At 40.3% G+C, this 24,678-nt stretch overlaps 1 protein-coding gene across 1 annotated transcript in view; it reads left to right on the top strand.

Moving 5' to 3' along the window:
- The window catches only part of PLA2G4A (phospholipase A2, group IVA (cytosolic, calcium-dependent)), a 16,769-nt gene extending 6,728 nt beyond the window's left edge, over positions 1-10,041 (top strand). The window contains exons 5-8 of the mRNA XM_009697393.1: positions 4,559-4,743; positions 7,194-7,389; positions 7,600-7,757; positions 9,791-10,041. Coding sequence (XP_009695695.1) covers positions 4,559-4,743; positions 7,194-7,389; positions 7,600-7,757; positions 9,791-9,922 — 671 coding nt within the window. The 3' untranslated portion in view covers positions 9,923-10,041. The remainder of the gene's footprint in view (positions 1-4,558; positions 4,744-7,193; positions 7,390-7,599; positions 7,758-9,790) is intronic.
- The last annotated feature ends 14,637 nt before the right edge of the window (positions 10,042-24,678 follow it).

Genomic DNA, 24,678 nt, shown 5'->3' with positions numbered 1-24,678 from the left:
CAGGAATGCAGATGAAAAATAAGAATTTCAGGAAAATGTTAATTTGCAAAAGAAGTTCAGTGTCTTCCCCCACTCCATGAAGTATATGGTGTCTGGGACAGTAGCTGCAAAGAATTAGGAATCACGTTCAATGAGTATTTTTGAAGATTTGCTGTAGACAGTGTTCATTACAATCTCCTCAATGAAAGCCAATTAATTTCTTAGTATTCTTCTGGCACTGGTGCTTTTTTTTTCTACTTCAGTAGTCAACAGAGCACTGAGGTAAGGATGTGAGTTGCACTATAGAAAAGTTACATCACAGTGAAGATGCATCCTTGGTGGAGCCTCCACATATAGTTTCTGTGATACAAACTGTAATGCTTCTGGATTATTATGGATTATTACTGGCATCCATCAAGCCGATCAACTGGAAATCTCTGAAAGTAGTGTTGCTTCCATGTTCTTGTATAGCGGCACAGCACTACCAACCATCCCTTGTAATAACAGTAGTCTCTTCAGCCCTTGTTTTCTGTTCAGAGGAAAGAGATTGTCCTAGCTGGTCATTATGCAATAGTAAGTACCAGATGTCGTTTAAAAGCTTAAGTAGCAGACACGCTCTAATGTGTATTTGTTAATGTAACAAATCCCTTTGAGTGGTTGTATAGTAATTTCCATCTGTACTCCCACTTTCTAAATATTTTTATCATCTGGGAGGTGTTTACAACTGGGTAATCTTAATATTTACAGTAGTTGTAAAAGAGGCAGGAAAGCGGGTAGTAAATTTATGGTTGGAAAAAATGACAGTTGATGAATTTTGCATAATTAAGGCATGGATAATCTTCAGAATCAACTATCAACTTCCTGGGTTTTAATTTTGATGGAAATGAAGTGCTGGATTGACAGAACGAGCATACACCTCTGAGACAATTACTTTTGAGCACCTGAAATTTCTTTGGGTAAAATGTCTGGCGAAAGCTTGACATAACTGCAATTTTTTTAGTGTTAGCTGAAGCCCACGCTCATAAACCTGAACTAACAACTCATATCTAACAGCTATGAGTAGTTGCAATAGTATGGTCAAGAATACTTAAAAAACCCTTGAAATTTCAGTAGTTAATGTAAAATCTAATCATTCAGTAGTGTGATGAGTGTATCCATACTTTAATGCTGTGAATTTTGCTAATATATGTAAGAGCCTAAGAGCCCAGAGGAGTAGATAGAAAGGAAATTTTGGTGTAAATTTAAGATACTGTCTATTACCAAGGCACTGTGTACATTTAAGCTTTGCATGTTTATTCCTACCACTAGCAGTTTACCTGTCAGCTTGAGTACAGAGGAAAGTGAATTGCTTTAGAACTTCCTTTCGCTTTATTACCAGACACTTCAAAGAAGAAATAAATGAATTAAAAAGGATTTAAATAATACATCTCCAGTTGTCTCAGACCTTCTGTAGACCCACTGAGTTACACTGCAGAGGATGAACTGCGGCAGACCTACACCAATGTTACAGTCACTACTGAAGATTGAATTTAGGGTCTGCAGTGCATACAGCAGAGATCCCAACTGCTTGATCTGAAAGTAAAATGCTTGTCTTCGCTTTGCTGTGGATTCTGTTTATGCTGAGCATTTTCTTAATTGATCTCAAAAACACTTTAAAACTTTACACTGGTTGAATGATTTCATTGCGAACTCGGAGTTGTTCTGTTTCTGTGCCTTGATATTACAACACACCAAAATCACTTGAGAAAATGCCAAGTGAATAACAATAGGGAAAAAATAACTCATAATCTCTGCTTCCTTATTTCAGTATTTATGGAAACTCTGTTATAGTAGATGCACGTCAGTAGCAAATACCTTTTTCATCTCCCATACTTCCATTGAAGCTGCCATTTGTAACAAAGTTTGGTCTGTAGAACATGCTCTATTTTTTATTTCCAAACAATTCTTAATATCTTTTTGGGTATCCGATTACTACAAATCAGATAGGCATGCTGTGCTGGTTTCACACAGAGCTATGCTCGTAAACATCTTGTGCTTCTCCCAGTTTGCTGTTTGATGGACTGAAAGCTTCTCGTAATATGGATGCATCTTTCATAAAAGCAGTCCGCATGGGCTGCACGTTAATGTCCCGGGCTCTCAGAGCATAAATACTCCATTCAGTCTTCATACTGTTTGATGAATGGGGTAGCTAGAGTATATAGAACGGTTGTCCTGGGTTCATGTGTTGTAAAGTATAAAAAGAACAAAGCTTTCTTATCCAACCCCTCAGAATAAGTACAGCACAGGTTATAGAGTAGGCGATGCCTCTTCTGGCATCAGGGATATTTAGTGTACTTTACATCTCTCCCAGGAGCAATTGCAGGCTCACCTGCAATGTCCTGACCCACAGTTCAGTCTGACAGCTTGCCTTATCTCACCAGGGTATTCTGTGCTGCTTCTGGCCTCTGGCTCTGTAAATCAAATCAAATTACATGCCTTTAAAGTCATGTCATTAAAATAACACAGGAGTATCTTCATTGCTTTTTGAATTCTGACCTCATAATCTGGACACAGATTACATTTTGGAACTTTTCTTCTCAGTTCAAAGATTAGAAATGTACTTCTAAAATGAATTCTAATAAAAAGAAAAACCTGTAAGTTGAATTTCTCCTGTAATCACAGATGACCACGACTAATAAAAACAATCTATGTGGTCATTATAAATATATTGATGGCATTATGATGTTTTATCATTTAAAATATTGTAAAGTTATTATGATGAATTTGATTATAGAGTCATTCAGGTTGTAAGCAATAGGAATCGTCTTGTTCTTCAATGCGTTTTTGGTAGGAAGTTTGTGTATGCAGTAACACTCTTATCACAAACATTATTATAGATAGTACTATTCTTGTTTAAAGGATCACCACTAACTTTCAAATTCAAATTTTATAAAATAAGATAGTACAAAACTTGCACAAAAATTCTTCTCCAATTTTTGGAAATTCTGTTGAGAACAGGAGTTAAATTATGTTTGAAACATCTTTAAAAAAGGAAGAGGAACACACAACCGGTCTACTTGTGCTAAAGGAATCTGTAGTAAGTGTATTTTTTTACCAGTGTTTTTTTAATTGTGATGAATTTGATAAACACTAATATATTTTCATCGACTTATGCTAATTCATCGTTATGAAATATATCTGGTTCTAAAGTAGGTCTATAAACACACTTAGCCCTTTAACAATAGGGAATGATTTGAAAGTGTTTTCTCCCATAGAAATCAAGGTAAATATTAGGAAACTGGTTCCTCACTTCTTAGCAAAGTGCCCTCTAATAAATAACAACAGAAATAAAAAGTAAAAATATCTGTTCAGAAATTTTTTTCTACTCATAACAATAAATTTTTCTCATGGATCCTGAAATGTTAGGAACTAAAGTTGGAATTATTTTTGATGGATTTTCTTCACATTAAGATATCTCTTTTTCAGACTACTTCCATTACCAAAAAGTAGGTGCTAGGAAATTTAATTGTACAATAAATTATTATATTATTCTATTCAGCATTTTTTAGATTACACTGCCCTCTACAGATATGAGCATTAGTTTTTAATCAAAAGGCAGAAAAATGCACTGGAAATATTTTTAAGATCTAGAGCCAGAAAAGACTGTCAGGAGAGAAGTTTTAAGTACCGCAGGGATCATTTAGTAGTATCCAGAGACTTGGATAAGTGCAAAAACACTTAGGAAAAATTGCTTATTTTTTCCTAAACTGCACCCAGAGAATATTGGAGTTAAAGGAGAAATATCATCTTCTTCAGCTCTCGGTTTGGGAATGTTGGGGTTAAAGGGGAAACATCATCTTTTTCAGCCCTCAGTTTGGGCATTAGAGATAGGAGACTATTTTATACTATATCATAACAGTAATAGCAGTAAGTGTCTTATGTGTAATTCTGCCCAATGCTTAAATTTCAGATATGGATATGGGTTACCATTTTTTTTTGTTCCTACTATAGTAGTGAGTGTGAGATCGTGATATTTGGTGTAAGTTGAAAAACAAGACTTGATAGTCCTAATTTTAATGGACAGAAGCTGACATAGACAAGCATCGTGCAAGAGCAGAGCCACACCAAGGCTTTTTAGGAAAATTTCAGTTATTTGGGGAAGAGGAGCTGGGAAGGACGTGGGATTGAGAGAGAACCTGGGGGAAGAGACTTGGACAGGGGCTGTAGGATACTGAAGGGAGTATGTCAACAATCTCTCTCTTCATGTCTCATAAACACTTCCCTTTGTGTATGGGTTGTTAGGGATGACAGGGTAAAGGTGGGAAGACTATGGTCAAACCTGGGCATTTGTCCCCTTCAGTTTTGCCTCGAACCACCTCTGCTTCTGCCCTGGGACGGGATGTTTGTGTACTTGACCTACTGAAGTCCCTTCTAGCTTTGTTTTTTTCACCTCGTTCTCCAGTTGTTAAGACGAGAGTTAAGGTTACAGATGAGTTCATGGTATGTTTAGCTGAGACACTGTACATTTTAAATTCTGTGGAAACTTCAGTTCTTAACTTGTGTGTTCCTGTTTTGTTTTCTTTTCATTTGTTCTGCGCAGATCCTGATGAGTTTGAGAGAATATATGAGCCACTAGATGTGAAGAGCAAAAAGATTCATATAGTGGATAGTGGACTTACATTTAACCTGCCATACCCACTTATCTTAAGACCTCAAAGAGGCGTTGATCTCATCATCTCTTTTGACTTTTCAGCAAGGCCAAGTGATTCCAGTCCTCCTTTCAAAGTAAGTAAGATAGGCTGTGCCTTTCTTTGTGTTCATAGATTTAAGTTGACTCAGTTGTATTCTTCCAGTCAGGTTGGTTGCACATTTCATGGATCCAGAAGGCCTTAGCACTATTGTATCGACAGCATTGGAGCAATTTGTTTCCACGTCAATGCAGAATATTGCACTCTGCCTCAATTCCTGTTTACATGACTCACATGAGACAACTGACATAAAGAAGGCTAATATAATTTGTTTGAAGTAGTAGCTCTGTTGTTTTTATGGAAGTCTTGCCTTCACACTGAATTGCAGAATTTTATTTTATGTCAGTAATAAACAGGTCAGACATTTACATTGTGCTAGTGCTCTAGCTCTGTACAGCTATTCCTCGCTGTGATGTCAATGAATGGTTTGCTGTCGTCATCTTGCAGAAATGTGTCTCAGTCACTCTGGTATTGCTAAATGTATAACATTTTGGAAGTGGGGCTAACTATTCATTTACGTCTCACTAAAATAATCCCAGTATTGATTTAAGTAGGATTCCTAAATCCATTCAGGCCAGAGTGAAGCAACAACAGAAAAATACAGATTAAATTACCTGGATGTTTTCAGTAGCAGGTGTAGAAAGCACAGCTGTCAGTCAAACGACCTGTACAACCTACGCATCCAGACAGCTCCAACTGATCAGAAAGGCTTTATGTTGAATCGTTTTGGTGGCTGACACAGAAAAAGCAACGCTTATGAGACTATTGTGAGGTTCTGAAAAAAGAGGCAATATTTACTTGAAACTCAAGTGGATTTTAAAAAATTATTTTTCAGGAAATCAAGAAAACATGCCTGTCTGAGAAACAGCTGACATTCTTTGTGGCTTTACAGACAGAGTATTTTTTTCCTTCCTCTTACTCTCAAGGGACAAAACCCCCAAACAACATTAGAAAATAACAGCAGTAGCAAAATGAACTCTAGATCAGTGTTGTCAAATGCAAAGAAAAACAAGCTTCAGGAGAATAAAAAGGAGTAACTTCTGTAATCTTTAGGTCTCTTGGGAACGGCTTGGAAGAACAGAGCACTGAGAAGACTCTTACTAGTGCTGAGATCCTTCATTTTTCCTTAATTGACTGAATCCCACAGTCTGCTTCTTCCTTTAATTTTCTGGTTGTTTAAGAATTTGTCTCCTTTTTTTGCCATGACTGTTTTCCCGATCAGCTAAATTTACTGACACAACACTGCCATCTCCTCTGAAACATCTTCTTTTTCCTCCCTTTGTTAATGTTCTAGACGCGGACTCCATGCAAAAGGCTGTGTATAGTCATCTCTGTTACTCTTAGCCTATGCATGGAGCTTTCTGTCTCCATCAGCTGCAATTTTCTGTGTCGTTTTGGGGAACATTCTGTAACATGGAGAGATTGATTGGAAGTCAAGTGGTATCCTGAAGGTTTTTCTGTAAACTGTAATTTTAAAAAGACAAAATCCTTTTACACAGGAAAAAAATGGTGGGAAAATTAAATAGTGCCTTAGGTTTTCAGGAAGCTGCTGTTTAAGGGAATGGTTCATTATTTCTGAAGCATAAATATGTGTATAATAAAAAGAGTGACGTAGCTCCAGCTAATACACAGGTACAGTCCACAAGCAGAGGCTCTATGCTAATGGCCTAAAGGACAGAAACCAGTTTTGTTTACTGGCTGTGCAATCCCATTGGTTCTGTTTGCATTACAAAGAGTAAATGCCAATTCAAGAGTTGGCCTGTATCTGTGGTAGACCTCTAATATACTTTTATTTCTCCAACACGTAGGGAAATCAGCCAGCTGAAGTCAATGACTCTACTCCTGTTTTATCATTTTACACTCACTATCTTTTAATCTCTTGCGTATCCAAAACAGTTGCCCAAAGAAGGGTCCTATTTCATTCAAAACCAAGATTAAAGATGTTGACCTTCCTTCTCTTCTCTCTCACGCACCCTCATTACATGCTTTTGAGTCATTATTTACAAATTATTTTGTTTACTGAGTTGTCACGAGGAAAAAAAAGCCTGGTTTCCAGACTTCTTCACTTAGCATGCTTTCAAATGCTCCTCTGTGGTATGATGTGACTCTGAACATAACAACACGTGGACTGGTGTTTATTAACTCTCAGTGGTTTCCATAGCACTGATACTCAGTTTGCAAGTAAAATTACGGATGGTTTTTTCTAGCTGTCAGCTCTGTAAATTCACCCAAAGATTTATGTGACAGACCAGCTCTTTCCTTCCTGTGAATCATCGCAGGTGGTGAAGGTTGGGCAGGCTGAATTAAGTGCTCAGTTTGCCATACTGGGTCATCTGTGCAAAGATTGACTTGATAAGTCCTTCTGCCGTAAAAAAGGGTGACTTAATAAAACTGCATCTAGTAACCAATTTGACCTGTGTCTCTCTACATAAAATCTCACTTTGCAGTGGATGCTTATATGCACCTGAATCTTTGTTATCTTTTCAGGAAATTTTGCTTGCTGAAAAATGGGCCAAAATGAACAAGCTTCCCTTCCCAAAAATAGACCCAAATGTATTTGATCGAGAGGGCATGAAGGAGTGCTATGTTTTCAAACCAAAGGATACCTCTTCGGAGAAGGACTGTCCAACTATAATCCATTTTGTTTTGGCTAACATCAACTTCCGAAAGTACAAAGCTCCAGGTGAGCACACAGTTTCTGATGCTAAATCTAGCTCTTCTTTCAAAACTTTATAATGACATGGTGATTATATGCTGGAAATGTTTTGTCTCTGAAATAACTCTGAAGTCTGTCTGTAGTAGTTAAGGATTTCAAAGGAGCCATTAAAAAATAAGACGGTGAGTCCTCAGACCTAACATTTAGGTTGTATTTTTGTATTTGTTCAATATGCAGGTGTTCCAAGAGAAACACAGGAAGAGAAGGATTTTGCAGACTTTGACATTTTTGATGATCCAAATACACCATTCTCTACCTTCAACTTCCAGTATCCCAATGAGGCTTTCAAGAGGCTTCATGATCTAATGGAGTTCAACACCCTCAATAACATAGATGTATGTACACCAGTGTGGGAGGGGCTTAAAGGGTCTAGATTGTTGAATGGGGAAGTAGGTGATGTGAATAAAGCCCTAAATCTGCCGTACAGAAGGTACCGAGTTTACTTCAGTGTTTGCTTGATTGTTATGACATACAAAGTGCTTCCTACATTTAGTTGTGCCCATTCCTATTCTCAGAGTTGAGGCTGGATCAAAGCCCATTATAGTCAGTGGAAAAAATCTTCCTTATTTTCATGAGGGCTTGAGTATACTCTAGTTAAGTTCTTCATGAGCTTGTGCAGAAGCATGCACAAACTGTGACATGGTCAACTTGCATCCTTCCAGCCTGGGAAGGAAAGAAGAGTCCAGTCACTGTAGGTAACACAGTGGCTGGAACTACCTGAAGAGAGTTGGATGAGGTACACAGTGAGGTGAAGAGAAGTTGGTCTTTTCACTTGACTTCTATTTCTGAAGTACTGAAATATCAGTGTTGCAGGAAGTATTACCATATATGATCCACTCTCGATAATAAACCACTAAGCAAATGTGCTGCTGAAAAGGCCAGCGGTGCTTTCAAGTGGAAAAAAAAAAAGACTAAACAGTATTTCTGGGGCTAAGAAGATTGATCTAATATTGTGGCCATCTTCCAAATGGAAGAACTATTGGAGTGTAGTATGTGTGCTTTTCATAATGTTTGAGTCTGTGCTTGTTAGGATCCATTCCAATTCATATTCTTTTCTAATTTGGTTCCTGTGTTCTTTTTTCCATTTTACCATCGTTCGTGGTTTACCCCCAGCCAGCAATTAAGTAACCTGCAGCCACTCACTCACTCCTCCCCTGCACCCCCCCACCCCAGTGGGATGGGGAAGAAAACTGGAAGGTAAACCCCGTGGTTTGAGATAAGAACAGTTTAATAATTGAAATAAAATAATAATAATAATAATGGTAATGGAAAGGGAGATAACAAAGAGAGAGAGGAATAAACCCCAAGAAAACAAGCGATGCACAATGCAGTTGCTCACCACCCGCTGACCGATGCCCAGCCCGCCCCCGAGCAGCAGTCAGCCCCTCCCGGCCAACTCCCCCCAGTTTCTATACTGGGCATGCTGTTCTATGGTATAGAATATCCCTTTGGCTAATTCAGATCAGCTGTTCTGGCCATGCTCCCTCCCCGCTTCTTGTACACCTCCTTGCTAGCAGAGCATGGGAAACTGAAAAGTCCCTGACTTGGAGAAAACATTACGTAGCAACAACTAAAACATCAGTGTGTTTGCAACATTACTCTCATCCTAAAGCCAAAACACAGCACTGTACCAGCTACTAGGAAGAAAATTAATGCTCTCCAGCCAAAACCAGTACACCATCAAAAGTCCTGCAGGGTAACTGAGCAAATGTGACTCTGTAGGATGTAGACATTATATTCAGGATTTTATACTCAGTTCTTTATGTATGATGATTTTCTAACTGGGAAAAAAAGGTAATTGGAAATTTTCTGTAAAGGTCTCTGGAAATTTCTTTACTAACTCACTCAGTAATAATTACTTTTAATTGATACTAGCTGTAACACAGAACCATGATCCCAGCATCCCTAGAGTGACTTGCCATATTCACAAGTGTAAATGATCATCCCAGATAAAGAAAATATTTTTTTTCTCAATATAGTAAAGAAATCTTGTTCCTTCAGGACAAAGGAAGCAAAAGTGACAATTTAATCTTTCTCAAGATAATAATTATTTTCTATATCCTTTCAGTATGGATTTTCTCAATGTTTTGGAATACCCTTCAGAATTTCATGATGTATATTCTTGTGTGACTTCTTTGACGTTGGTGGTATCCTGTCATATCTTTATTAACTACATTAAAATCAGTGTTCTATACAATCAAGAAATAGTATTTTTAAGAATAGTCAGCAATCACTTTGTTCAGTGATGGAACCGTGTTAAAAGCAGGAGCAACAGTTGTTAACATCTGAAGGGGTCTTTTCTGCCAGTTCATAAATCATTAAAATGTTAGTTATTTCCCTGAATGGCACGTCGTTTGCTGTTTTCCAGGTGATCAAGCAAGCTATGATGGAAAGCATTGAATACAGGAAAGAGAATCCATCTCGCTGCTCCGTGTCTCTTAGCAGTGTTGAAGCAAGGAGATTCTTTAATAAGAGCAATCTTAACAACAACCATACGTAGAGGATGTGTCGTAGATCCCACTCCTTCAAGAAACTGGTTCTGTCTTTATAACTGGAGTCAACAAGATATTATCAGAGCATCACTGCTCCTGAACAAGGCTGTGCAAAACTCCTGAAAACATTTTCTTGTGAATTCTCAAGTTTCAATATAGTTTTGTACTTCTTTTTTTTAAACTAGAAGATTGAAAACATTTCAATATGCTGATATCCTTTTTTTTTAAAACCATGGAATTAGTTTATTTTGACTATGGTCATTGGGTTCAGTGTCTTTTTTTTTCTTGTCTTACAAAATTGTAAATGCTGGTTTCTCATAGTGGGGCAATTGTCTGATTTTTAATTGATGTAAACTGGGCATATCTTGAAATGTGAGATGGAATTAGAAACACAATAGAATGAAACTTTAATAACAGAGACAATATATATAGCTGGGCTGGGCTTGGGCCCAGATTCCACTCCGCTTTGTATCCATGAGAAGATTTCCTCTGACTTTGGTTTGAAAAGTCAATAATTGCTAATTATTGCTAGGCAACACCAGCTGCCTGGTATATTAAGTTACTTGGCTGCTTACTAGCTCTGTTAAGGTTGATTTCTTATACTGGAAGGGGCTTTGCTCACTAATGACCATTGACTCTATTGGCCTTCCCAAAACTCCTTTATCAAGCTGTGTTTCCAATTTCACTTTTCTTGCATGAGTGGTGTCTCTTAAAAAAAAAACCAAACACAACAAACTTTTTATAACAAACAGGTATCAAAGAAATGAAGTTTATACATCTTTGATATTAGAAGTAGGATCCTCAGCTGGTTATATAATGCCAGTAGAGCTTTCGTAACTGATGCTAAGGAGGATCTGCTCTTGAATCTTTTAATCTCAAATATTTTCACTAAAACTGAAGTCCACTTTACTCCTGTTAAAGAATGTTTGTATCCACTTGGCAAAAAATCCAACCTCTTATATTTTTTCTTTCTCTTTTTTTCCACAAAATTACATTGCTTGAATTCTTGAGCTAGTAGCACCTGTGTGTTAAATTATTGTTAGTTCATGTATTTCTGACCAAAAATGTTCATAGTTAAATTAAAAGTGATTTTAAGTTTGATCATGATTAAAAGCATCACATTTCTGCAAAGGGACAGTAGCAATGTTTACTGGGGATAGATAAAACGTTCCTAGATAAGAATGTGAAGTAGTTCACATGTTAAGGGCTATTTTTAAAAATATATTTTGAGTACATCGAATAATGAAAGACGTTGCATAGACATAAATTATTTTAGTACCATCTGAACAAGTGTTGAGATAACTCTGCAAAGGCATAGAAAAATGCAGTCACGCCTCTGAAAACTTCCAGCCTGCTTTGAAATCTCGTCATTTGTGAGTGCGTAACATGGGATAGATGAAAAAGAACTGATGAGGTCACTGATGACCTTGCACTGTGTGCAAGATCAAGGAGTCACATGTTTTCAGGGCGCTTGGCTGGCTTGTTTCATTTTTTTTAACGGTTGTGGGATTAACTCTCAGCAAATGCATCTGGCAGTCCCGGCAGTTGTTCCTTAGCTGCTTTCTTCTAGAGTTTGAAGAAGAGAGTAGGGGCTGAATAGTTTGGTTCAAGGTGAGGTTGCTGTCTCCGAGAGTTAATGCAAAAGAACGTACAAAGGTGTTTGCGGAGGTGAGAGGGGAAAAACATCCCCAGCTGCCCTGCGAGTTGCTTGTCCAATGCTCCACAACAGATGGAGAAGAAGAGCTTTCCTTTCACTAGGAATATCACCGTGGTGAAAACAAAGCATGTTTTCAGTGCGATTCTTTGCAGTATCATGGTCAGAAGGTACGCGTGTTTCTCTTCAAGAGCTGTGAGTGGAATTTCGGTCTCAAGATTTCTGTTGACGTTAATAGGCTTCAGGGTTCACCCACCATCTTTGTGATGGGGCTGTTGGGGTCCTAGCAAGGGCAAAGGTCATGGTGGCCATGAATGCCGTTGCTGTGTGCAGAGACTATTTGAGGCGTAGCTGATCTTTTGTTTGATCGTTTTCTGACATTTTTAACAATAACTGCTCGTTTGTCAGAGTTTATTGCTAATTTGGTGGCTGTTCCTTTTATTGTGAATTATTGAGCTATTTTTAATTGCTAAAATCTGTAAGCCCATGGGAAGGGAAGTAATTATAATGCATTTCTTTTAACAACCACTGCATCATCCCTCCTTAAATCTACATGCAATGTTACGTGATGAATAACATTTTCTGTATTGATCAATAGGTTTTGTTTCTGTTTGAGTTAGTGCATGTTTAAAATCAAGAGAGAAAAATAAAAATAACTTATCTTAGTGCTGCATAATTTAAATGTTTTCAATAAATTTTGGAATACCATAAGAAACTGGTACCGTTATTTTATTGTAATATTTTCTTTTTAATGGTTTTTTTTTTCCTTTTGTTAACATAATAGTTTTATTTTTTCATTTTATAATATATACCTACTCTGTTTTATGGAAGTGTTTTATCATGCTTTATACAGTTTATGGCATCACAGTGTTACTAGACAATAAAAAATAAAACTTAACTCTATTTGGCACCTACTGTTTTTGGCCAGTTGATTTTGATCATTTACGTCTTATTTTCACTTTTATTGTGAAGAGGTGTGGAACAGCTCGATGATGTGTGGAACCTGGTGGGAAAACTCACAAGCAGGAAATTCAAGGTTTTGCTTGTTATTCTGTCTTTTTCATTTAAATGTTAAAACTACAGCTTTTTTTGAGCAGCTCAGTGTGTGTGTGGACAGCACATCAGTCCATTTTTGTTCCTACTGGTACATTTTGTTATCGGCACTCTGCCAGATATGTTGTGCTGTTAAGAGCTACTACAGCGAATTATGGTATGGGTGTTGGGTATTGGATCTTTGCTGCCTTTAATCTCGGATTTCTTAAAAAGCAGGTGAAGGAGAGAGGTTCCTCCAAACCTGTGTGGATCAAATAGCTCCTGGCCTGTTGCTTCTCTTTGCTGAAAACCAGGAACAGTCTGTCGTTGGCAGGTACTTCAAAACACAAGGGCATCATTCTGATAGAAAATGCGTAAATATTTCTCCCCTATTACTGTATGGTGAATAAGGCTAAGAGTCAGCTATGACCAGTAGCTCTAAGAGTAGAATATTAGAGGCGTCAAAAGCTTGTGGTTTAAAATGTGTGGAGGGAGTGAGAAGTGTTTCAATAGGCACCAAACTCTCTTGAGCCCACACTTGCGGTGCTGTAGGTACTGGTGTGGGTTTTCTCCATTTGGAGCAAAGCATCTGTCTGCCAGTGCAGGAGTCCCTCTTCCTCTGCTAAAGTCAAATTTGTCATAAACCCCCCTGTCCAAGTTCTAACTTTTTCAAAGATTTGAAGTGTCTTGGGCTCCCCAGGAGCTCACTAGGAAGTTCATAACTGTAATTTCACTAGTCTCAAACAAAAAGCCTCTCTTAACTCTCTTTCCATGAACTTCAAATGGAATAATCCATCTTGGTATGATCAGAAACTTAGAAATTGAAACCTTATTTCAGTTCAACTGCAGAGCAGAATAGCAGGACTTACAGTCTTAGTCACACATTGTATTAAAAATTATGTCAAAGGAGAATAATAATGCAGAAAAAAACCTCTTCCACTTCTGACAACTGAGATGAAACCCAGAGCATACACATTTTTTTCCTTACCCTAAAAAGTTAGTCTATTGTTTCTCATTTTCCCTTCCTTCAACCCCTGGTTCATCTGGTTTATGCCTGCAGTATTTTTTCCCAATGTATTAATATATTAAACCTAGAAGGCAGTAAAAGGTGAGTTTAGAGAATGAATTATTTCAGATGTCAGAAATGATTTTAGGTGGTGCCTGCAGGGTATGGAAGTGCCCTCATGCTAGCCCGGAGCGACTGCAAAGAGCTCAGCCTTGCGGGTGAGCGCGGCTCCTGAAAAGCAGATGTGGACGATGGGTCTGTTCCCCTCCAGGGAAGCCTGGCACCACACCTGGCCCTGAGATTGTGTTTCTTTTCTCTAGGACCTTCAGGCAGGCTCCAGCTGCTGGGATAGGCATCTGAAATCTCTGCTTCCTTTTTTTCTTTAGCAGTGGGAACGAATGCTCAGAATAAAATCCTATTGACCCAGAAAGCATGAGAGCCCCAGCGTGTTGACCTCTTGCATCAGCGAGAAGAAAATTCATTTTGGCAGGGAAGCGGGGCTGCAATGAGCATGCTTTCTGGTTTGACCCGGCATATTTTGTCTGCGGGATGAAACTTGAGAAATAGATGTAAACAGACTACGGTGCTCTCTTTAACACAGCCCGGATCACCCACCGATCTCTGCTTTTAGAGCACCAATGAGCTGTTTTTGAGGAGAGCTGTTCAGCCGCTCTGTACACACGGATGGGTGTGAGATCAGGAACACTGAGGACCAAGTTGTGCAACCGCGTGCCTTTACATAACGCAGTGAGTGAGCTCGGATACTCACTCAAAGCCCAAGCATGTAGATGTTTCCTGAAGCTGTACGTTAGCCTGTCACTCTTACTGCTTTTGCACTTGAGATACGGGCTAGATTTGTGTATTGATGTGACTCATCCAATTAAGTTATATACACTGGCCCTTCTCACACTAGGTAAAAGTAAAGACCGTTGTAGTTCACAGGCAAGGAATTCCCCATGACAACAAAAACATGAGACTATTTTGCATGCAAAGAACCGGGCAGTGTGGCAATGAAGTTGACAGAGCGACTTGTTCACCTTTGGACTAACCGATAAATACAATATTTGGTACAACAGGAACGGGAATTCCTTATGTGACCATTTAACCCTGGAGTGCCAAGCCATGCAAACTTGGCTGAAGCAGAAATTAGGGACCAAAAGCCAAGCCCAAAGACTTCTGTTCTCTTTAGGTTTTGTCAGGAGACATATGGGAATAGATGAAGCCCCGAAGCAGGTGGCCATGAGCTAGGGGAGAGCCCAGCGTGGGAAGAGAGACCTGGACCCCCAGGGTACCACAAACACAACCAGGGCCAAGAAACAGGTGGGGGCAAACAAGGTGCTGAAAGAGAAACCCCAGCCGTGATGGGGCCACTGGGCGCCGGTGGAAGGTCTGGGACAGGAGGGACGCCTGATGGCTGCAGAGGGGGAGCATCCTGCCAGCGCTTTGGGCTTCCCTGTGGCTCCGTTTGCACTTGGACTCATCAGTCCTGTTTGCAAGGTCTTCCCAAGACCTGCCAGAGAAACCTCGGAGAATTTAACAGTGACCCAACTTTACACTTAAAAAATATTTTGCCTTTAATCAGAACAAGGCTCTTCTACTGCATCCTCCTTGAAGCCCGTGGCCAAGCTAGAAGCAGAAACCTGAGCACTTTGGTCTGGTTTTGGCCTTTGTGTTTCCCTCTAATTCTCAGCCAGATACATTTTTTTTTTAGGCAAGTCAAAAGTGAGCAGGGAAAAATAGGCAGCTCCGTTCTTATTTGGGTGTGAAACTATAACTTCTGCCATTGCAGAGCAAGCTACATAGATAAAGTTATACAATTTCTTTGTTACCATTTTCTAATTTAGCTTCATACCTGCTCCTCGCCCAACTTTCTGGACAAGGTCCTGGGGACGGCTGGCTGGGGCCAGCGCTTGCTCTGCACGGGAGATGGAAACTCGCCTCTTCTGTAAGGCAGGTCATGAAGTGCTTAAGATGAGGAGGTTAACGTAGGAGGCACGTTCCTCATCCAGCTTGTGCTAAGCACGTTATAGACATTTGGTTGCCAACGCATTGTTTAGGGTGTGTTCTGGAAAATATAAAATGGAATTAACGTGATGACATTAAAAGAAATTGAGGCAAGTATTTTGCCAGTGTTTGGGAAGTAGAAACACTGATGATACCTTGCAGCTGTGGTTTTAATACGAATCATTCCTTCTGGTCTTGTTTTGCTAAACCTGGAGGATTTACTACAGGACATTTTTGTATTACAGTCAGACACTGTTTATGATACTAACCGATCCGTGCTAGCCGTCAACAGAAATAGACACAGCCCGAATGGCTGAGATGATAGACAGTAGCTGCACGCGGGCAGATGCGGATGCGAAAGTCCGTCTGTTTGTCCGTAGCCCCAGGGCTCTCGCTTTTGGCCAGGACGCCGTGGGCGATGGCTGCAGAGGAGACGTGACTTTGTTTGACTACACATCCCGGGGCAGGATGAATGAATGCAGTGGGAGCAGAGGGTGAAATGAGATCTGAATCAATGGGTGAAAGACCCCGTTGGTGCTGAAGTGGGACACACGTCGAGAGCAGTCCCCGAAGTTTGTTTTTACCGTCCTGTTGCAGCACTCCCAGCTGACGATAAAGGCTGGGAGGAACGAACGGCCCAACAGCCTGTGCAGTGTTGAGCATTTTCCCCTTGGCCTAATAGAGCTGTTGAAAAGCACCAATTAAGTACTTTTGCCTCCAGTAATCTCCGCCGGTTTTGAACTGGTGCTTGTTTGACCTTGCAGAGGTCCAAGATTTAGCAATGCTGATTAACTTCCATTTGCCGTTCCTCCCTCAGCTTCAAGTCTCTTTTAACAACTTGTTTAAAGCCACATTTCCCGCCCCCCTTTTCAGGTGGAGAAATTTCTTTGAAGCTGCTTTAGAGCAGGTTTCAACAACCCACCGGACCGTACATCTTTTTCTGTTATTGCATGCCTGTGTGTCTTTTCTTTCTCCTTTTTCAAGCAGACTGGGACAAGGGCTTGTCAGAAAAGAAATGAGATAATCATTTGGCATCTGAAATCCTTGCTGTGTCTTTATTGGTCACTTCCTTTTCTCCTTTTATTTTTATTTTCTTTTTGAGCCCGAACCGTTTTTTCCTTAGTCTGATGTGCTATGCCAAGCAAAAGTTGTTTGCCAGGGAGGTGATGGTGACCCTAGGAGCGACGGCGTGCCGACGGCACAGGTGTCGCGAGAGGACTGTGTGGCCAGGGCCTTTGGCAGCGAGATGCAGAAGCTGTTCACCAGTGTTGTATGTTCTTAATTCCCCAAGAGGAACATCTGTGCTCTCTTTTCGTTGTCACTCTTCCATGGAACTTCTGAAACCAGATATGGAAACGATGCCCAGATTAGTGAGATGCTTGTAATTAGTAGGCTTCATTAAGTCGCTAATGGGTAATGGTTGCATCCAGCAGTAAAAGAGGTCATGGAAACGGTGGGTCGCGCTATCAGATGTGATTAATAGAAATAGCAAAAGGTCACAGATAATTTTTCTTTATTCCACAGAATATAGCTTAAAATTCCCTGCCCAACCCAACACGCTCCTCCTTCTACTGCTGCCGTCTGCTCGGATGCACTATGCGAGAGCAGGCGGGCAGCTCATGTCCGCCGAGACGCTGTTCTCCAGACCAACGCGAGGGCCAGGCTTGTTTCGCCTTTTTCTGATTTAGTTACATGAAGCTTTGTAAAAGGCAGCTGTGAGCTGGGATAGCCAGAAGATCCAGCAATGGCGTGCAGGGTGGTGTGATGGAGCATCAAGCAGCTGCCCGGTAGCTAAGCGGCTCCGAATGTGGCCGTGGCAAAAAAAAAAAAACAACAAACACCCAAAAAGCTTTCGGGTTCACTGGAAGTTTTAATGTTATGCAACTCGCTTTCAATATGGTAAATACCAAAGAAAAGGAAAAGCGTCTCACTGGCATGGTGGCCCTGTGACCACCCTGGAAGCAGCCGTTCCCAGTAGTTTTGTTGCTGTTTCCAGCTCCCCTGATGAACTGCTGGAGCCGTGGCATCCCCTGCCCTCATCCGGAGCCTTCGGATGCTGCTCCAGCACTGCAGCCCTGGCCCAGCCGGGGCCCAGATGTGACACTGGTCCTTCTCTGCACTAAATCATCAAAATCGAGGTGTTTCAGTGGAATACGTGTAAATAGCTGTGTCCCAAAAGTCTCCAGGCTGCAAGGAGCTAAAGGCAGGGCAGTGCATAAAAGCACTCCCCTCCTTTACTCTACCCATTGTAGATCAAACCCTGCCATTTGCAGGGCGCTTCGGATGATTTCTTTTCACTCGCATGCCACAAAAATATAGCAGACTATAATACAACATTACTCACCTTAGACTTTATATTTGCCAAGTGGAAGAATATGGGGTAAATAAGACAATTGTCTTTTTCACAAATCCTACCTCTTCCCCATCCACTTCTGGCTTTCAAGCTGCCGCGGAAAAACAGAGAACTTTCCTTTACATGCAGCTGCCATGAAGCCAAGATGTTTGGGTGTTTGAAACTATTTTAAAAGGCCACCACTGACTGGTTGAAATACAAGCAACACAGACTTCTAGATGAAGAACACAGATATTTATACAGTTAAATATATATATTTAAAATTTATGTTCAACTTACGAGCTGTCATTGCTCAGGAGCAAACCCAACCCAATTTTCTTCATCCTTATGGGTCAGCACACATTTCCAGCTAAAAGAAATATTAAAAGTAAAAAGGATCATTGCCCTGATGTTTGATTCATGTGTCAGTAAAGGCAGCAGAGTGACGGGGTTGGGGTTTGTCTTTTGGCTTGTAAATGGTTTGGTACCAGTAGTGAGAAGAGTGAGTTGTGCAAGCAGTAATATGTGATGAAAGTGACCTTCTAGGTTTAATAAAATGGCTAAAAAACTGGGAGGACATGAAAAATAGGTAAACACTGAGGGATGCCGATTTGCCTGCTGTGTGCTTTACACACTAACAGAGGGAGAAAGCCTCTCTCCATCGTGAAAGCCGTAGCCTCAGGTGTTTCATACAGCATACACTTCAACATAGATGTTTCTCGTGTAAGTGGTGATAAGTAGCTGCCCACAATATCAGCCAAATTTCAATCAATTTGAATGAAAATTCAAAGGCGCAGACTTTAGTCTACAATTGTGTTTTACACTAAAACCAGCCATTCGTTCTTCCTCCCTGAGTTCCCCTTCTGTCGAACCAAGGCAGTTCTGACCCGTCCCTGACAAGGCGTAACCCAGATGGCGAGTGGTCTTTAATTAGTATCTTTTTTTTTTTCTTTTTGTTTAATGTTTTGGTTTTTAAAGCACTTTTTGGTGCACTGACTTCAAAGGATTTACCAGGAGAGATTTGGACCAGATCAATGACATGGCTGATATACCGAGGAGAAAACAGGTCAGCTCATGTCGGTGGAAATAAAATAATTCCGGGAGCATGGTGCTTTGTTCTGCAGCCTGAATTGTAACGTGTGGATGGGAGTACGTGAAGGCTGCCAGAGAGCTTAACTGGTGGGTGGTGGGTTCCCTTCATTGGCCAACCACTGTAATCTGGTCAACAGGGAACACATGTGTCATCTAAACAATATCCACCAGACATTGTTTTATTTCTTAAACAGAAGCTAACAGGAAGGAGGGAATGCAAAAAAGGGCAAGCTGTAAACGGAGCGGCTCCTTCCGTGCGTGTGGCTGGAAGGGGGAGGCCAAAGCTCTTGCAAAAATAGACAGTGGTGACTAAGCTGGAAAAACATGCACAGAGAACTATGCACAGAAAAGTTGCTAACTTGAACCTTGCATATAGACCTGAAGAGAATTTGCAATTTTAAATTTGGTTTCCTTTCAAATCAGAATGAGCAGTCGGAGTCCTGTAGCTGAACCACTTCTAAGCAGCTCACTTTTTGGTAAAGTTTTAACGTTTCACTCCAGTGTAAGATTTCAACATTTATGTTCTACCATGTGACGAAAGCCAACTTTTCTGCTATGTTGTGTAATGTAATAAATGTCAGATTGAAAAATTCAACTTCATGGAAATGTCTTTTTATAATTGCCTGTGATGTTGTAAGATGCACTTAGCAAAAATGTGTTGACTTAATGGATGCAATTGAATCACGGTTTTCTGATGGCAAACCATCACAGAGGAAAACAGCCTTTTTAATATTTTCCGAGTTTCCTGTGTGACAGGACACTGAGGAAAGCTCTTGCAAAACCCAAAAATTTGTCTTATGAATCTACAGGTAATACCTAAGTGACGGTCTTTCGACTTCTAAGTAAACACAGGTTGTTTAGGAAAAATAAAAATAATTAAAAGATGTAGCCTTCATCTCCTGGCAGAAGGAGGAAACGGTGCTCAAGTGCCTCCCTAACCTCCTTCAGGGTTTGCATCACCCCCTCCTCACTGCTGTAGGCTGATGGGTTTTAGCAGAGTGATGTAATTCAGCGTGGTAAGGACAGTACCGGGGAATGATGCGATGCTCCCTGGGAAGCCTGGGCAAGCTCAAGCCTCGCTCATCCCGCAGAGGTGATAAAGACCTTCCCCAAGATAGAACAAGCTGCTAAATGCTGTGATGTATGAGCTCAGTAAATGGGGATTTAATGATTCATGAGATTTCTCCTGGATGCACAAACACACTTTTTGCAGGACATTAACACTAAGTGCCTCTGAGCAATCTGGTCGCCCGTCAGGTGAGGACATAGCCTGCTGTAACTGAAGAAGTCCTTCTTGTGACTCAAGGACGGGCCACCGCAGAATCAGTCCACCGAGCTGCAAAAAGGTTAACTAATGATTTCAATGTGAAACTGAACCGGTTTGAGGCTTCCTTTATAGTAAGGCACATCTGCCAATTTGTCATAAGATTTTTTTCAGCAATCTTATCCCAAAATGTCTTCTCCTTCTCAGTGGTACTGCAGTAAAAATAATTGTAAGCCCAGTCATTTCTTTGCAGTAGAATTATGTATATGGATACGAGACATTCATGAATGAATTGTTGAACAGCTTTCCATTTTGTGGATCCTGTAGTTAAGGAACACGTGGAGAAGACATTGTCAGTTCCTCCATACGCTGAGCCTCTAAGCTTGCCCCAGTTTGCTCCACTTATAGGTGCTGTTCAAAATTGTTAGTTTAGTTAGTTAAAGTATGGTTATTTGCTAAATAACTTACCTATCAGTCCACCCACTTCATTGCAGTCTGTGGCTATCAAAATCCTTGCCAGCCTGCAACTCATATTATGAGCAAGGACAGCTGTGTGTAAAAAATTAAAAGGAAGTAAACCTCTGCTTCTAAAAGTAGGAAAATTAAGATTTGCAAAGGTTTTGTGGTGGTGACAAATTAAGGAAGAGCTGCTGGCCCTGTCTCTTATCTAGTAGGAATTGCAGTGAGTCAGTGTCCACACAGGAGAGCGGCCTTGGCCGTTGATAACCACAGCGTGTGATCATCACGCATCTCTCCGCCGGGACCATCGGCGTACACGTGTCTTAGGTTCCTGCCATATCTGCACGTAGGCCACTGAAGGACAGTTGTGTCCTCTGGAGTTTCTGCTTGTGTTTTACATCTAAGAAACTCTTGTGCCACTGTCACGGGTCGATAGTAGTTTTGGGAGAATTTAAACCATAGGCTTAAAAAAAATAAAGAAAGTATAGGACATCTGTGCACCAAGTGAGGCAAATTCTATGATCAGTCAATCCTGAGGATTTGGTTTTAGGAATGGAAGGTAAATCCGTGGGGAACAGGGTTTTCTTCACAGGCTCGCAAATATTTTGCTCTGTGCCTTATTGGTTTTCTTGCCTTTAGGTATTTACAGCTGTAGAGACCTAACAGACAGCTTACTAATATTTTATTATGTATCACTCTGGTCTCAACAGGCAAGAAAGAAAATGAGACTGTAGTTGGACTGAATTTTGACACCTAAGAATTTTATATGTACATACATATATATGTACATATATACGTACATATATTTATCGTAGTTGTTCTTTAGAAGCAACAGATCCAACATAACATTCAAAATGTGTTGGATTTAGTATCAGACGGTGGAGGAACTCCCAGCTTTTTGTGGGCTTTGGATGGTGTCTTGGGTAATGCCTTCTGGGTGTGCTCTACTGCAGGTTGCCACAACTTCAACGGCTGTCAGTGACATATCATACTTTCATACATAAAATCTGTTGGTTAGCTGTTTAAAAAAAAAAAAGAGGTTGATTCAGATGTAGTGTAGATTATTTACATGTGCTGATAATACGATGGGAGGTTTGATCTCAAACCCTTTTTTTTACCCGTGGTAAAATTTCCTGCCACTATTTCCTAAACTTGCTTGCTACGAGGCTACGAGGGTTGAATATACCACCTAGTGGCCTCTCGGATTTTTTTTTGCGTTTTGTAAGCAGTAGGGGAAAATCTCTGATTACTTCATCAGAATTTCATAATGAGGAGAGTCACACAGATGCAGAGATGGGGGGGAGAGCAAGAGGAATGGAGGTTGACCAAGCAAAAGAGAATAAATTTCAGCATGTCTTCAACACTCACGGCCATAGGTATTTCTGACAGCTGGACATCCATCAGAAGACTAATAAAAGTCCTCCTGCCCTTTTTTTCTAGCTGTAAACTAGTAACGCTTTCAAACTTCCCGATTCTTCAGCCAAACAGGAATACTAATTAGCCGTCATGTTTTTCCCAGGTGTGTACAGCATTGTTTTAAGTCTCCAACCCAGAACTAAACAAACTTTTAGTTCCTTCTGCGTTAGTATTTACCTGTGCAAATAAGGCTGTGATTATTTCACAGGTTGGCTTGTAATAGTTACCTGGTTTATTTTCTCTTCCTGACAACAAATTGCAGAATCCTGAGGCTGGATGACAACTAAAATATTGTATCAGACTGTAGCTCATATTCATCTGGATTTCTGTCTAAGGCCAGTTGCACCAGGATCTGTATTTTTATCCAAAACAATCTCTTTCCAATTAATAGCTAAATTTGTTTTGGAATTCACCAAATAAGTCCACAGTGAGAGTTGTTTCAGAATTTAAGGAAACTTTCAGAATTGTGTAAAAACTACTAGAAATGTCTCCAAAGGTAATGGATTTTGTAAGGGTGAGAAATTTTAACAATTACTTTAACAGTTCCTTGTTTTAGAATTAATAGAGAATATTTTTATTTGATGTAAAAAGAAAAAAGAGTCCAGAGAAAGTTTTGTTGGTGCAAATAGGTTAATTTTAGAATCTCTTTCTGGAAACTATTAATTCCATATAATGTTACTTGATGAGAGTTTGAACTAATTAGGCAGTTGAGGATAAGGCTTCATGCTGAAATCCCACATGGTTAAGGTTCTGCAAACATTTAACTGCAGCGGTGACCATGAAAGAAATAACATCTTGAACTTTTTCCTGAGTTACTTTTTTACAGATCCTTGACTTGAAGATGAGTCTAGTTCACCCACATGGACTACTGTTGTTATTGCAGTGAAGGTGTTAATTAACGTCAGTTTTACCTCTAAATGGATGTGAATGTGAATTTGCAAGCTAAGTCTGGTCCTGCCCCCACCCTACAGAGGGGAAACCAAGTAGCATTTCTGCAGGTGTTGGATGCTTGCACAGGCATGTCTGGGTATGCAGCTCTTCGGAGAAGACCGACTCTCAGCTGAGAACAAGTCCTCCGATCACTAAACCAACATTACTTGTTGACTGTTTGACATCTGGCTGCAGAAATGGGGTTGTTTCAGGGGAAACTGGAAATGATCCTGGTTGGCAAAGAAGTCACTATACTCCTTTGGGTGGTGGTGTGTCGTTTGTCATCACTGTTGACCATGGAGCAAGAGAGCAGTAGGGCCAGACCCACGGCAGGGTTGTGGCTGTGCCTGGTGTCTCATGAGCTGCGAGCTGCTGCTTTAGTGCCGAGCTGACCTCAAAAACCTTCCCTCTTTCGGGCTGCGTGGGGTGACTAGTGCTAGTACAAACGCTGCCCATGCCATATATAAAACTCTACTTGGGTTAGTCCATCAGTGTGGATACAAAATCTATGTAACCGCCCAGAAGTCCAACATTTTTTCACTGTTTCTCCATTGTAAGTTCTGTTAGATACAGTGTTTGCAGCAATGCTCAAATGTTGCTCCTTGTCCTCTTAAACGGAAAGATTCAGCCATACTACTTCCGTTGCTTGAAGGTCTGTCCAGTTGACCCTTCAAAAAGTGTTCAACTGTCCTCTGTACATTGTCATCTAAATCAGAATGATAGAAAAGATAAGGCAGACTCAGTAATACGGGGGCGGGGTGGGTGGGAAATACGTCATTCCATGCGCTGTAAAGACTCTTTGTTCTGGTAGGTGAAGTGTTTAAATTTAAATGTCATTTTTATGAGTATTTTGAAGAAATTTGTTTATCTGTTACATTGCTTTGCACTCACGATAAATGGTGTAAGTAAATAAATACAGAGCATGCACTGTGTTGGATAAGAGGTTAATTTTCGCGTGCTTGAAAAATCTCATAGTGAAGACAGAGAGTGCTCTTCTAAAGTAATTTATGCTTAGGAGAAAAATGTAGAAGGCACGAAAAGCAGTAGAGTTTTCCATTGATTGCTTGCTAGTAAGCAGATCGAGCAAATTGCAAAGGCAGCTGGAAGTGACTTCAGATATAAGTGAAAAAGAGTACACTATAAGGAACAGAAGAATATAATAGGCTTTTGCCATATTATATGCATGAAAGAGTCCCTTTTAAAGTGAGATAATTCAACTGTATTGTTAAGCTTCATGGGGAGAATAAATATGTTCTCTCGTTTGCAGAATTTCCAGTTAAATCAGCACCTTGCTGGCAAACTAGCTACTTAGATCTGTGTTGGTTTTTACTGTCGTCGCATGAAGATTGCCCATTGTGCTAATGGCTTTTGAGTCTGTTGTCATCCCACTGTTAGGTGGAGAGGAATCAAAGGGGAAAAAGAAGAAAAAAAATCATACACCATGCAAGCAGAGAAAAAGCCTAAGTCGTAGGATGAAAAGCAACCCATAGGCTTCACAGGAATTACGTGTAAAGGAAAGCAGACCATGTGGCTGTATTTGACTTTACTGCTCTGTTGTCTTGCTATTATGCCATG

This window comes from Cariama cristata, unplaced genomic scaffold (genome assembly GCF_000690535.1).
Source record: "Cariama cristata isolate BGI_N322 unplaced genomic scaffold, ASM69053v1 scaffold14333, whole genome shotgun sequence".
Lineage (NCBI taxonomy): Eukaryota > Metazoa > Chordata > Aves > Cariamiformes > Cariamidae > Cariama > Cariama cristata.
Note: the sequence above shows the minus strand (reverse complement) of the source record. Positions and strands in the feature narration are given on the sequence as shown.